This window comes from Telmatherina bonti, assembly GCF_933228915.1.
Source record: "Telmatherina bonti genome assembly, chromosome: 1".
Classification (NCBI taxonomy): domain Eukaryota; kingdom Metazoa; phylum Chordata; class Actinopteri; order Atheriniformes; family Telmatherinidae; genus Telmatherina; species Telmatherina bonti.
The window spans coordinates 29000653-29014241 of record NC_136619.1 but is presented as its reverse complement, the minus strand read 5'-3'; the positions used below and the strand labels follow the sequence as shown (position 1 = coordinate 29014241).

Below are 13589 nucleotides of genomic sequence, written 5' to 3'. Positions count from 1 at the left end.
TATCATGTTATAACATAATAAGGCCCAAACTTTTTTTTATGAGGATGACAGCTCTACGCTTCCGTATTTTTCAGAAAAAAAAATGGTAAAAATAACTTACAAAAGAGAGGCATGACCTCATATTCTGTTTATTAGGGTTGTTGTCAGGCATATTATATGTTTCCCTACTTTAACACATTAGGATTGACTCATAAACAGGTTTTTAGTGTGTAAAAATGGTTAGAGTGGATGTGTTTAATTAAATAAATGTTTTGAAGCAGGAAAACTTTAAAATCTACAGGACAGGAGTTTTGCATCCCTCAACTTGCAAGAGATCATGTCATCATGTTTGTTTGTCTGAAAACAGAAAAAAAGTAGAGAAGAGAAAATAAAATTGAAATTGATTCGCTTGACAATGTTTTTTTTTACAATGAGTAAATTAAACCTTGTTTATTATTTTGCCATTTAGTTTTATTAATTTAATCTTTCCTTAAAGGGGGTGGCATGGCTCAAGTGGTAGAGCTACTTGTCTTGACGGTTTGAGTCCAGCTTATGCTGCTGCAGCCCCAAGGGGGATTGTTCTCTGAGGGCCGGTACTAACTCCAGAGAACTGCAGAAGGTTGTGTCAGGAAGGGCATCTGGCGTAAAACATGTGCCCATTCAACTGAGCAATGATTTGCTATGGCGACCCCTTCAGTAGGACAAGTCGAATGGAAAGTCTGTGTTTTTATTATATACAGGAATAAAAAATGAGAATGTGATTTCAAATCAATACTGGGCTGAAAGGTATGGAAGCATATTGTTGCCACATTAGGAAAAAATTAGAACGTTATGTTTTTGGAGTTTTGTTGTAAATGGGTGAAACAACATATACAGAGTATGTTGTTGCAGCCTAGAGATACTGTGTCACATTTCATTTTATGCAACAGATGCTCATGTCAAGAAGAAATATTTCAGCTATTTTTGTCAAGGATGAATGTGGGAGAGTTTATCTTGTTTATAGCAGCTTTGATGGAGCTGTCATTTGTTGTCGGAGCCCTGCATAAGTGAGGATAAATTCACAAAATAAGGAAAAAACTGTGCTCCATCCCAGGGTGGTTAACATAATCGACTGATCCAACTTTAGCGATCTTCTTTATTAAAGTTGCACACATAACAGGATAATGTCTCAACTCAGCAAAATGTACAATTTAATCTTTTTTTTTCTGATCTGTTGCATACTTTTTCATTAAACACAACAAGATTAATATGTTATGTGCTTCAGTAGAATTCTGTTTTCATATTATTTATAAAACCTTCTTTCAAGACTTTACACAATGCAGTCCTGTGCTCAGACAATACAGTTTTGCTTATTTCCCATTACTCTTGTGACATACTTGTATTTGTACTACTTTTTCCACTTTTCCACAATAAAATCTGTCCGTCTGCACTGCATTATAAACTATGTCCTTCATACAGCAGACTGCTCTGTGACACAGCTGGGAAAAAAAATCACATGAAGATATAGGAAATAATCAGTTTTTATCTGCACTCAGTGGGAGAAAAGGACCACAATATTAAGAGCTCCAGATACTGTGATCCAGGAGCCTTGTTTGTTGTGCAACAGCATGCTATCCAATGACTAGCAAGCTAGATGCACATGAAAACATGTTCAGAACACACAATTTACCAGCAATGCAAACAACTTAAATTAATTAAAGTTGTCTCAGCTTACATTTATCAATTAACATTATCATACAATAAAAGAACTGAAATATTTTCATAACTGCTTTGTCAAACAATTGAAAAGCCTTTTTTTAAAACTATTGTTAACACAAGGCAATTAGAAGAAACCAGCCTACGTTGTGCTTTGACAAGATTTCCACTGTTTATGCCTCACCCTTTCTTCTCAAAGCTGCTTCCATTATCTAATAATTACAGATAAATATAACTTGCTTCCACACAAAAAGCCATCTTATCCACTGTCCTTCATTAACAGTGGTCTCATTTGCCTGAACTATATTAAAGATTGTGGATATTTCTCCAGTTTGGAATTCCATTTTTTATCTTTCTTTTTTTTTTGCTCCATATCATCTTGGTTGATGGCTTTATAACAGAGCAAAATAATTTCAGTGTGTACATGGCACAAATTACTGCAGCATTTAACTGATTGAGAGAATAACTGAAGAGTAAAAGAAGCAACAGGCTTATACATATATATATATATATATATATATATATATATATATATATATATATATATATATATATATATATATATATATATATATGCCCAAATACACTCTTTGTAATACTTGTGATAATGATGAAAACTGTTTGAGACTGAAATTATATCAATATAAGAGGATTTTTCTTCAGTTTTCAAGTTGCACCTTCAGTGTGCCATGAGACGACAATCAAAATCTTTCACCTTAGAAGGAAGCATCACAGCCTCACAGCCTCCTAGCTAGACAATAAAACATTGAGAACCTGTGAGTTTACATTTCCTTTTCTTCCTGTTTAGTTCAAAAGAAACAATGTGACACTAACTAGTATTATTAAAGTTTCAAAGACTTGTCAAAACATAAAACTGATTGAGGAAACTAGATGAACAGTTTAAGTGAGGGCTTATCTTTGCTTTTTAATGCATTAATTTATTTTCTGTTTCTTGGCAGAGATAATCTTTTTTTTTTAAGTCAGTGCTCTGGCGGCTGCACGGTTGTGTGGTGGTTTGCACTGATGCCTCACAGTAAGACGGTCATTGGTTCAGGTCTCAGTTGGGGTGGGGCAATGTTGAAGCAGTGGCCTTTAACTGTGGGGTTCACATGTTCTCCCTGTGAATGTGTGGGTTCTGAAGCTGAGCACTCCAGCTTCTTCCAACTTACCAAGACACATATTTTAGTTTAACTGGTCACTTTAAATTCTCACTAGGCTTGAGTGTGAGTGAGTGCTTGTTTGCTTCTCTGCATTGGCTCTGTGATAGACTGACAACCTGTCCAAGGTGAACCCTGCCTCTTGCCTGATAGTTGCTAGAAGTGAATCCAACACTGAGGAATGCTGTAATGGAATACGCAGGTAAAACCGATAATAATTTTAATAGAAAGTTTTACATATATAAATATAAGACATTCCAAAATATCATTTATTGATTAAATGGAAAGATTGTGCCTAAGTGTGAAAAAATAACATTTTGGAATAAGTCATTTCAGCAGATTTTTCAGTATTGATAGCTTAGTTTTGAATTGATATTTTGTTCTTCTGTTTTTTTGTTTTTTGTTTTTTTTAATTGATTGGACAGAGACATCAGTGAAAAGTCATCTATTTTCTTATTGGAAAAACATTGTCTACTAGAATTAGCCATTAACAGACTCTGGAGCAGCATCAGATAAAACGTTTTAGACTAAACTCTGGTGCAATTTTTGTGAACCAAATGTTTTTTCAAAGCTCCCTCAAAAACACTTAAGAATCAACTAGAAAGACAAAACAGCAAAAAAAGCAGCATTTGTTCCCCGTAACTTCTCATGAATTCTCACTTTGGTTCTTATGAGCCTCTGCACAGCTCAGACCCAGAAGTTGCATTAGAATGCAATGATAACTGGAGAATCTCCCAGGTGACTGGCACTGCAGAGGAAGCACTCTCAGTGTTATCCCAGCCCACATCCTGTACTGATAATGTTTCAGACTTTGGCAGGGACAACACACCAGCCCCAAGGGATGAGGGAGTCGTTGAGGTGAAGAAGCTGTAACCTAAACTACAAGGCTGCTGCTGAAGAAGCCTTTACAACCAAATGAGAACAACGACTATTTTGAATTTAATTTATTAATTTGGAAAGGGCATATGATTTGCATTTATGTGTTGTTAGATAGGTGTACACGTGGTGTGTACACCTTCTTTGCTGTTTTGAAACCTTCATCTGTCAAGGAGAAAAGTTTCCTACTATATTCATGTTTCACATATTGTGATGTCTATATGTGTATATATATATATATATATATATATATATATATATATATATATATATATATATATATATATATATATAAATATATATAATGTGTGTGTGTGTGTGTGTATGTATGTATTGTATATGCTGTGAGCCAACCGTGCAATTCATCACAGTATGATTGCAATAAGATCAAGCAGTAATTAAGTAACTATGGTAAATTAAAGCAGGAATGGTCACCACCATTTTAAACAGAGATGGAGAGCAACAGACCAGTCATATGGAAAGTACATACCTGCATACTGAAGGGACCCTAATGCATCCATTAATAAAGAATAGAGAATCCATTTTCGTTGGCTAAAAAAAAAGCTGAGCAATACTCGAACATTTCTTTCAGAATGTGTAATAAAACATGTTCATAATCACTATGTACACAAAGCCAGACTTGGTTCTTTGTCATCCTTGTATGCATTGTACATGGAAAAAGAGAAAATCCTCCAGCTAATCACGAAGTAGTTCAGGTAACGATCAACTAATATAGTATATTCAAGCTCTCATTGTGTAAAATAATACAATACCATCCGAAAAGTAGTTTGTCTTTTCAGACTAACATATCAAGCCGACATTGCCAGGGAAGGGAGTAGGAGTCTAGCATTAGTGATGTAGTACACCTCACAGTTTAATCACTGGACTGTGACTGAATGCTTAATTTGATACAGAGTTCACTTTTACAAGATGACAAAAAATTATTCAAACAATACCATGAATCAAGCAGGTTTTTGTTTTTTGTTTTTTTTTTTTACTTTTAGTCATCAATATCTCATTGATACATTGTCTCCTTTCAATAATTCAGGAAAATTAATATATTTTATTAAAATTAAATGTAGTTTTTACAGATTTACAAAGGTCTAAGGCACAAATAACACAGGCTGCATGTTCAATGTTGTTCAAAAGGAGAGTTTTCATTAAAGGAAATGAATTCAAAAGCTGCATGTGTGAATACATTGTTCAGTATAGACACAACAAAGACCCACCCCAGATTCTCCAAACACAATTTTCCATAAACAACAGTTTCATAATAATAAAAATGTTGTGGCCATGATTACAGTGACGATAAGTAAATATCTTTATGCAAATATAGATAAATCTCTGTTCCCATAACTTAATCTATATTTGTATGAGTTTAAATGTCACAGTCACTTTGTTTTCATTTCAGAGTTCTGTCTGGAAAATATTAAAAGCTGATTAGTTGTTGATGTTGCTGCTGCTGACAGCAGCAATGATAGTGGATATAATTGAAAACTGAGCATTCTACAGTAAACAGCATCACATTACTCTTCACCTCACTCTGGACCAGACCCAGGGGAACAGAGAAATGGAAAATATGGGAGAGAACTGCTTCATGTGGAGGCAAATCAGATTGTCTTCATTGTCCATTTCACTCTGCCTGTAAACGCTCCACTCACCCACCCACTTCCACCATCAAATACTGCCTGTACATGCTGACTTACAGCAACACCTACTGGCAGTTCATTGCATTGTTTTAATTCCCAAGAGCTGGAAAAGTAATGTTTTCATAGGAAGCTCCGGCCACAAATCAGATGAAATATATTTGACTTTGTATTGTTTTCTTTGTGTGTTGTGTGTGTGTCCTTTTTTTTTCTATCCATCAACATTGCTGGAGTTGCTGAGGAGACAACTCCAGGAATTCACTTTATCTAAATGGTTTACTTCTATGTTTAGCTCTTTGTTGCAACTGGTGTGTTAAAGTGCTTTAGTTCAGTTGAGTTGAGGTAGACCTTGCTTATTCTCAAAAAAGAACACCTAAAAATGTAGTTATTTATTCCTATTTTTATTCCAAAAAATTACAAAATATTTATCCATCACAAAAACATTTTAGAAATCTACTTAACATCACCTTTAATTCACTAAATTTTTAATATTAGTTAATCTATATGAAGAATCACTTTGTCGACTTTTGTACATATTTGACTTGGCACAACTAGCATAAACTCTAAAAAACAGTTTGCAGGATTATTCTTTTTGTCTTGAACATGCCCACTAAGCACTTATCACAACAGTTTATCTACAAAATCTGAAATAATCAACACAGGAGCTGGGATGTGGTTTATGAGCTTCTGAAGCTTTTGCTAATACCGCCTTATCCCTCTCATTATCTCATCAGTGGATAAGTATGTGGAACAAACCCTCATAGTAAAGATGAGGAGCCACTCTAGTTTTTCAAGTGCGCCACTCTTTCACTTTCAACATTTATTAGCATCACAGCTGGTGAAGAAGGCTTGTTAATCTTTTTCCCTGGTGGAAGGGGGTACATTACTCATACTGAAGTTTTTGATAAAAATCCTACTGAAAACCATCTCTTCATGGCAGGATTACAGTATGATGAGTTTGAATTGTAAAATTATCACAATCATGTTTCTCAGAAGTGCAGAGAAGAGAATTACATACAATAGTTCATGTTTTTTGGTCATAGCTTATTCATGTAAACAATGAGTTTCTGATGAATATGACTGTAGACTGTCCATTGTTATATCTTTGATGACTAATCTATAAAGTTTTGTAAGTTTTTAAAAACCTTTTTTTAAAAAAGAAAAAAAACAGTCTATTTCTGCTGAAACACTCTGCTGGAGTTTCAGGTGATGCATGAAATCATCTCCTACTTTTTTCCTCATAAGCTAATAAGCATAGCGTGTATGAATATTATTGATTCACATAATGTTCTTTCTTCTTCATTAAATTTGCTACAGTGTCCTACACCTTTGCACCTCATTTTACTTTACAATTATATGATTCTATCACTGCCTTTCTTTCCCATACGCTGCACCTCCTAAAGCATTTGGCAGGAAATTGGATTGGAGTAAGCATGTGCTGTAATACAAGATGAGGCCCATCCAGCGGGTTGCCGTTATGCTCTCAGGTCTGTAAAAATACAAAACAAAAACTATTTTCTATTGATAGACGTGCGTTCTGTGTGTGGAAATGAAACTGTCACAGGCCATCCTTCATCACTTATAAAAGACGAGCAAGGGAAGAGATCTGCCCTTGACACACTCTGTCATATTTTTAGTCCTGTATCAGCCAGCTGCTATTTCTACAGAGATGGCTATGAGAATGTAAGGAAATAAAATGGGAAAGAGAAGATCATTGTCTTAGTCTGTATTTTATTATCATTTAAAACAATTTCCAGCCTCTAAAATTGATAGGTTACGCACATTATTTTCCGCATGCCACACTGGAAGCAAAGAAATTTAGAAAATCAGATCATTAGGATTCAACTAGAAGAAGGGGACTATTATAAATAAATGACAATATTTACAGTTTATTGTGTAACATACATTTAACACACACAAAAAGCAACAATGGGTGTTTAAAAAAGCCTGTATTGGTACAACTGGGGAGCATGGGCTGTGCTTTAAAAATCAGCTTTTTGAACAAGATGTGGCAGAACGGTAGTACAGCAGCATGGTTGTGTAACAAGCAAAACAAAAGGCAACACAAAGGAAGGGATTTGTTTTTGTCTTGTTTTGTAGGTCAGGGATAGGTAACTGCAGTCCTCAAGCCACAATCCTGCAAGTTGTAGATGTTTCCTGCTCCAGTACACCTGATTGAAATGAAATGGTTGTGTTGTCAAATTCTACACAATAAGCCATTAATTTGAGTCAGGTGTGCTAAAGTAAGGAAACATCTAAAAGACAGGCCCTCTGGGATGAGAGTCTGAGATGCCTGATACATATAGTATGTGCAATGTAAGGTTCATGCCACAGCTGCCTTCAATTATAAACATTTAGAATTACCCAAATAATTTAGTCTGCGTCTCAGACCTGCATGTAAAAACTCATTTTGTGAAATGTTTTAATGGTAGAAATAGCATCATTATTCAGATTGATTAATTTTTACATTTACTTTCTGACAAAACAAAAAGTAGATTTATATCACTTGCTTAAGATGTCTACTAACTTCAAAACTGAACGTTGTATAAATGTTATTTTTCATTCATTTCTTACTTCCCAGGTGAGTTCAGTGACTCAGGTCAGATTTGGGATATCAGATTCATTCAATTTAAAACATTTAATTCCTGTTGAAAATACCTATTTTGTGTAATAATGCTGCTTTTTCAAATCGCTTTATTCCATGCAAATTACCTGTATATTTGAGAGTCGTTTATACAAGCGTGTGTTGGAGTACAGCGTCATACACCAGCAGGCCGCTAGGGGGATGAGGGGGATCACACACTGCGTGTATCTGCTTTCCTCTCACTTTCGCTTCCCTTTAAAAAAAAAAAAAAAAAGTTTGCTTGTAGTATTTGGGGGGCGGAGACTTTGCTGTCCACTTCATCCAATAATCAAAAGTTGTGAGTGATGGAAAGTGAGTGACAGAGGTGCACAACGTCCAGTGGCAAACTGGGTGTTAATTGTCTGGGAACTGTGAGCCGGTGAGCAACTGAACGCAACACGAGGTGACTACAAGCTGCCTCAGGCAGTTGTTCATTTCGCTCTCTCTTTCTTTCTCCGTTTTATCAAAGGTTAGTCTTTTCCTCATGTTTGCTGGCATTAATTGAACTTAGTCGATAAGCTTGGTGTGGGTTCCACACCTTAATTAATTAGTTAAATGAAACGTTGCCTCCTTCGCCCTTCAATTAGACTTGTGCCTCTGCTTGTTTAGGAGATTAAGATGGAGTGGCGCCAGCAGACCACTGTCAGCTGTGCTGAAGCGTTCAAAGACGCTCAACGCTGGATTGAGGTTTGTTCACGTTGACAAAACTTCTGTTTAACCATTGTCTTTAGTTGCTGCAGAAACGTGCAGCTATTTATGTTCCTTATTTATTATTCCTTGTTGAAACAAGTGTGAAATTTTGCCCACACACTTCAGCGGCAGGTTGCGGAGACGGGAAATGTGTCATACAAATTAGCAGCAGTCATTTCAGCAACCAGCAGTCATTGGTGCATCCGATGTAAACTCACAAAACAGAAGAAGAAGAAAGGAAGCATATATAGGTGTATATTCTTAATGACTGTGGCTCTTTTAAAATAAGTGTGGCCGCTTTATTATCTTCCATATGCAAAGTGCACCATGATAAGACTGACAACCTTGTATAAAAGTCTTCTGTATTTTATTTCTTTGGATAAAAACTATTTGAATGCTGGACTGGTATGACTTTGGAAGGAAATGCAAATTGAGCAAAAGCAGATAAATAGTTTGCTTTAACAGAAATGTGAAATTACAAATACCCTATGGCATGTCTCAGCACCGTTGAGTTTGTTCAGATGATGAAAGTTTTTTTTTTGTTTGTTTGTTTTTTTAGCAGGTGGTTTGCACAAACACAAAGCACACGACAGTGGTAGGCAGTCTTTGCCATGCACTGTTGGAGGATGTGGTTTTATAGCAAGATGTTTTCTTGGTGGGTTTCAGCCTGCTTCTGTCCAATCATTGTAGAAGCTGTAATCCTCCAATCATAACCAATGAATACAACTTGTGGTGTGTAGGCACTGAGTGTCAATCAGCTCTAAATGGGACCATTAATGTCACTTGTGTCTGAGTAGATCATTATGAGAATTTTGTCCACGGCTCTCTTGGCAGGAAGCCCGTTGCAATTTTAGTGGTCTATTTTCCTGTAGTGACAGATAAAACGATGGGGGAACAATGATGAGGTATGTGTGTACACGTTACAGTCCTGAAGCAAAGGCATGCTGATTTTTCAAATACTAAATGGTGTCATACAGTCTTTCTCGTGCCAAATCATGTCTAAATGTGGTTACAAAATTATCCCCAGCTACAGGCAGCTAGATGATAAGCTTCCAGAATCCATGCATTGTGGCTGTTTATCATTAGCACAGTGCCAGCAAGGACGTGGAAATGTTTGCTCAATGCCTGCTAGACTCAAAATTAGAATGAATCAGTCTCCCTTACATTATGTAAGCTGGCTCTTTTTGTTTCTGGTGAGATTTATATAATTTAATTTCTGATTGTTTTTTTTCAGCTTGATGATTCCCATTGTCATTTTGATGTCTCTTTATTTTATGGAGGTTTTATAGAGGTCTTTATTAAAAATAATAATAATGAAAAAAAAAAAGTATGTCCAGGTGCTCTCCAAGAATGACTGACCATCAAATGGGAGCTTCTGCATGGGCATGCTGGTGCAACAGAAATCTGTGGGAAGATATTGCAAAACAATGTTTGGGCAGAGGGGGGGACTACAAGTTTTAATGAACTGGGCCCATGTTAATGGAAGTCTGTCTTCAACTAGGAGTATTTGGCATGAAAGTTGCCTGTATTTTATAATCATTTCTGATATCTTAGATAATGTACTTGCTGTGGTTAATGCTGTGAAATGCAGTGGGCCTCCATCAGAAACTGTAGACCTACATTACAGTAAGCCCACACTCCATTCCTAGCTTGTGGCCTTTTGCAAACATCCTCCTGATATGTACTAGGTAAAGTCCTCTTAAAAATCAAAGGCATTTAGAGAAGCTTCAAAATTTTATTAATTTAATCTTTGATTTGTTTTTTTATAAACTGATTGTCATTTCCAATTAAAGTACTGGTTCAAAAACATGCCACAGTGGCACTTTGTGTCGCATTGTTAACTTGCACTGCATTGTTTGTCCACCGCTGAGAAGCATCCACTCTTTGCTCAGTGCCCAGTTCAACTAAAATGAATTATGATTGTGGATTCCTGGGGGGACTAATTAGTGAGAAGAATAGCGTTTTGGGGCCCTCTGTTAGTTATTAGAGGCAGACTTTAATAGTCCCATTTTTATGTCCTCATTACTAAAACTCCCTCTGCCCTGAACACACCTTCTAAAATCATGGCATTCTTTCTGACCAAAAACAAACTTTTGAATATTTACAGTTGTGGTTGTCCTCTTACATTTATTCTTATTTATTTCCTCCTTTATGTTTGGTGCCGATACTGAGATTTTTAGTACAATTCTCTTCCAAGGAAAACTACACTCAAGGGAATGTACTTTTGATTATAAACTTTTTAACCAGGACTATAGTTTCTTAATTTTTTTTTCCATTGTTGACATTAGTGGATACTGGTTGTGTATTAACAGTCATATAAACAGTGTAACAGTGTGCGTGATGCTGTTTATGACTATGTTCTGTGTGACATGCAGTGAGTGGCTCTCTTTTGTTTTTTTTTTTGTTTGTTTTTTTTTTTTGTTCATCAGGTGTGTATATGCTTAAAAAAAAAATCACACTAGAAAGGAAATGTTTTGGTGACCTTTTGTTGTTTCTGAGGTGATAGTTTTAAAGTTAATGTGATTCACTGAGCCATCAGTTCTCTAGAATCCTGCTTCTTAGTTACTATTGACAGAACATGTTGTAATGACAGATTTGACCATGTGGTTTTGCAGATTATTATTAGAGATACGTGAGTGAAAATGTGCTGGACTTAACGTGCATTTTCATGTGCATACACACAAATGGTAACCAAAGAAACTTGCTAGCTTATGGTGTTTTAAAGTCGAGGGGGCGGGCGAAATGTCCTTTTTAATGGATTGACTAACAGTCTATTTTTGTTTCAATTAGGAAGTGACTGGAAAATCTTTTGGTTCCAATGACTTCCGTGCTGCCTTGGAGGATGGAGTCTTACTTTGCGAGTGAGTAAAAAGCATCTACAACGTTATAGCTTTTATTTATAAAAAATAAATTTAGACAGAATTACGGTGTGTTCACACCAGACCCATTTTGAGCATCAGGTTCACATGTAAAGTCTATGTGGAGGCGCATCAAAGAGGTGTCAAGCTTTCTCGAGGCGTGTTTTCAGCGTTTGCTGTGACGCGTGTGATGCGCCGAAAATCGACAAAGTTTTATAAGGTTGACGTGCAGCAAATGCCAATGATGGAAAATTTGAACTTTTGCCGCTTGATGCAGGGTGACAACCAATCGGAGCGATCAGCATGCAGCTCCTGGAGTAAATGGTGAAATTCACCAAACTCAAAACGCCTATGATTTATCTGGTGAACCCAAACACGGGGCTGAGACGCCCAATGACAGTGTTCCTCATTGCGCGGCTCACTGACTCTTGACTTGCGGCTCGTGAAGCAGCCAATGGCTTTCTGAAAATGCTATCTAAACAAGTCATAATGATCCTCAACGGTGCAGTTCTCTCCAAGAGCTGGTAGGCGGCTCTCCTCTTGTCTTGGTATGCTGAGTGCGGCTCTTGTTGCATTAACAGTGAGTATCACTGCCCTATGATGGCGTTCTATAGCTGTATTTATTAAATAAAGCCATGCCGCTCTCTCTTCTGCATCCGCCATCATTCAAACTGACAGTTTCCGCCATGTTTGCAGCTCTCTCCCGACAAGCGGCAAACACGACAGGAGCGTCTTGGGCGTTGGACACAAAGGTGACAGTTTAGTGACCAGCGGCGAGCGTTCAGCATTTTGAACATTTTTGACGCTCAAAACGTGTGGTATGAACACACTGTTATAATGCAGACTTTTGATAATGGTGTAATTGGTTCAGTTTGCTTGTTGTCAGGTGTAACTGTGAATCTTCCTAGTTTATGCACAAGACTATTTTTCTAACTGCTCTGATTTTTCAAAAACATTAAAGGTGAGGTTCATGAATTAGATTACACATAATTCAGAACATATTTATTTTTGGCCTTTTCTAAAAGTAATTTTCTGAAAACGACAAGCTAAATAATTACTGGTTTTTGGTTTTTTTTTCAAAAGTCAATCTGAGCATATTACATGAACGTATAGATGTTTACATGTACTGTGGGCTGTTACTTGTAGTAAGGCTTCCTTTCTCATACAATGCATCTCCTTCTTTGTTTAATCTCTACTATGTAATTAAATATCTGCTTATTTTCTTTGTCATGAAGCCTTATCAACAAACTAAAACCTGGAGTCATCAAGAGAGTGAACAGGCTTTCAACTCCAATTGCTGGCTTGGTGAGTGTCGGACTTCACACTTGAGCTGTCTGATGTATGTGTGAACATAATCAGTGCATGAGGAAATAACAATCCACCTGCTAGCCAGGAAGTGCTGACACGTTGTGTGGTTTCCTGTTAAAGCACCAGGAGACCTGGTTGCTGGAGTTTGAATGAACTTGAAACTGCATTTCAGTGTGGTAATCAAACTGCTGAATATATAAAGTTTTATTAGGCAGCAATGCAAATGGAGACTTTTATTTTGGCTTCAGGCTGTGTTTCAATGGCCCCATATAAGCATAATTGCCAAAACTGCCTCAAGCAAGTGCAGAGAGAGATCAATTTTAACTCCCCATAAGGGGCCAATAAACTGCCAGGGTGCAACAATAGATGGAGGGGTGGTGGTGGTGAGGTATGAGATGCAGATGCAACACAGGCCCACCATTTGTTCAAAGAGCCTATATGAGCATACTTGTGGTTTTGCATGTTTCACTCTATTAAATGTGCTGGACATCAAAGCTTATATTTAACAAAAGGTAGGTGTTTAAAATTGACCTTTTTAAAATGGTAAATTGGTAAGATTTAGTTTCATTAGTTGATGTACGTGATATTGTTTGTATGATATGGATAATATTAACCTATATGATGGCTTCAGTCAGGCAAAACATTAGCAATGACAGTATGAGCCGTGATACATGGTGCAATTTTTGCCAGTTTGAACACAACCAAAAATGGTTGTTTTGATGGAGGGTTCCATTAAAATGTCTCTTTACTCTCACCA

At 36.7% G+C, this 13589-nt stretch overlaps 1 protein-coding gene across 1 annotated transcript in view; it reads left to right on the top strand.

Annotated features, from left to right (window-relative positions):
• Nucleotides 1-8594: 8594 nt before the first annotated feature.
• Nucleotides 8595-13589, top strand: part of LOC306774356 (LIM domain only protein 7-like) — a gene marked incomplete at both ends in the record, with an annotated part of 32423 nt that continues 27428 nt past the window's right edge. Inside the window, 3 exon segments of the mRNA XM_079264370.1 lie at nt 8595-8663; nt 11457-11527; nt 12760-12829. Of these exon segments, the coding sequence (XP_079120496.1) occupies nt 8595-8663; nt 11457-11527; nt 12760-12829 (210 nt within the window).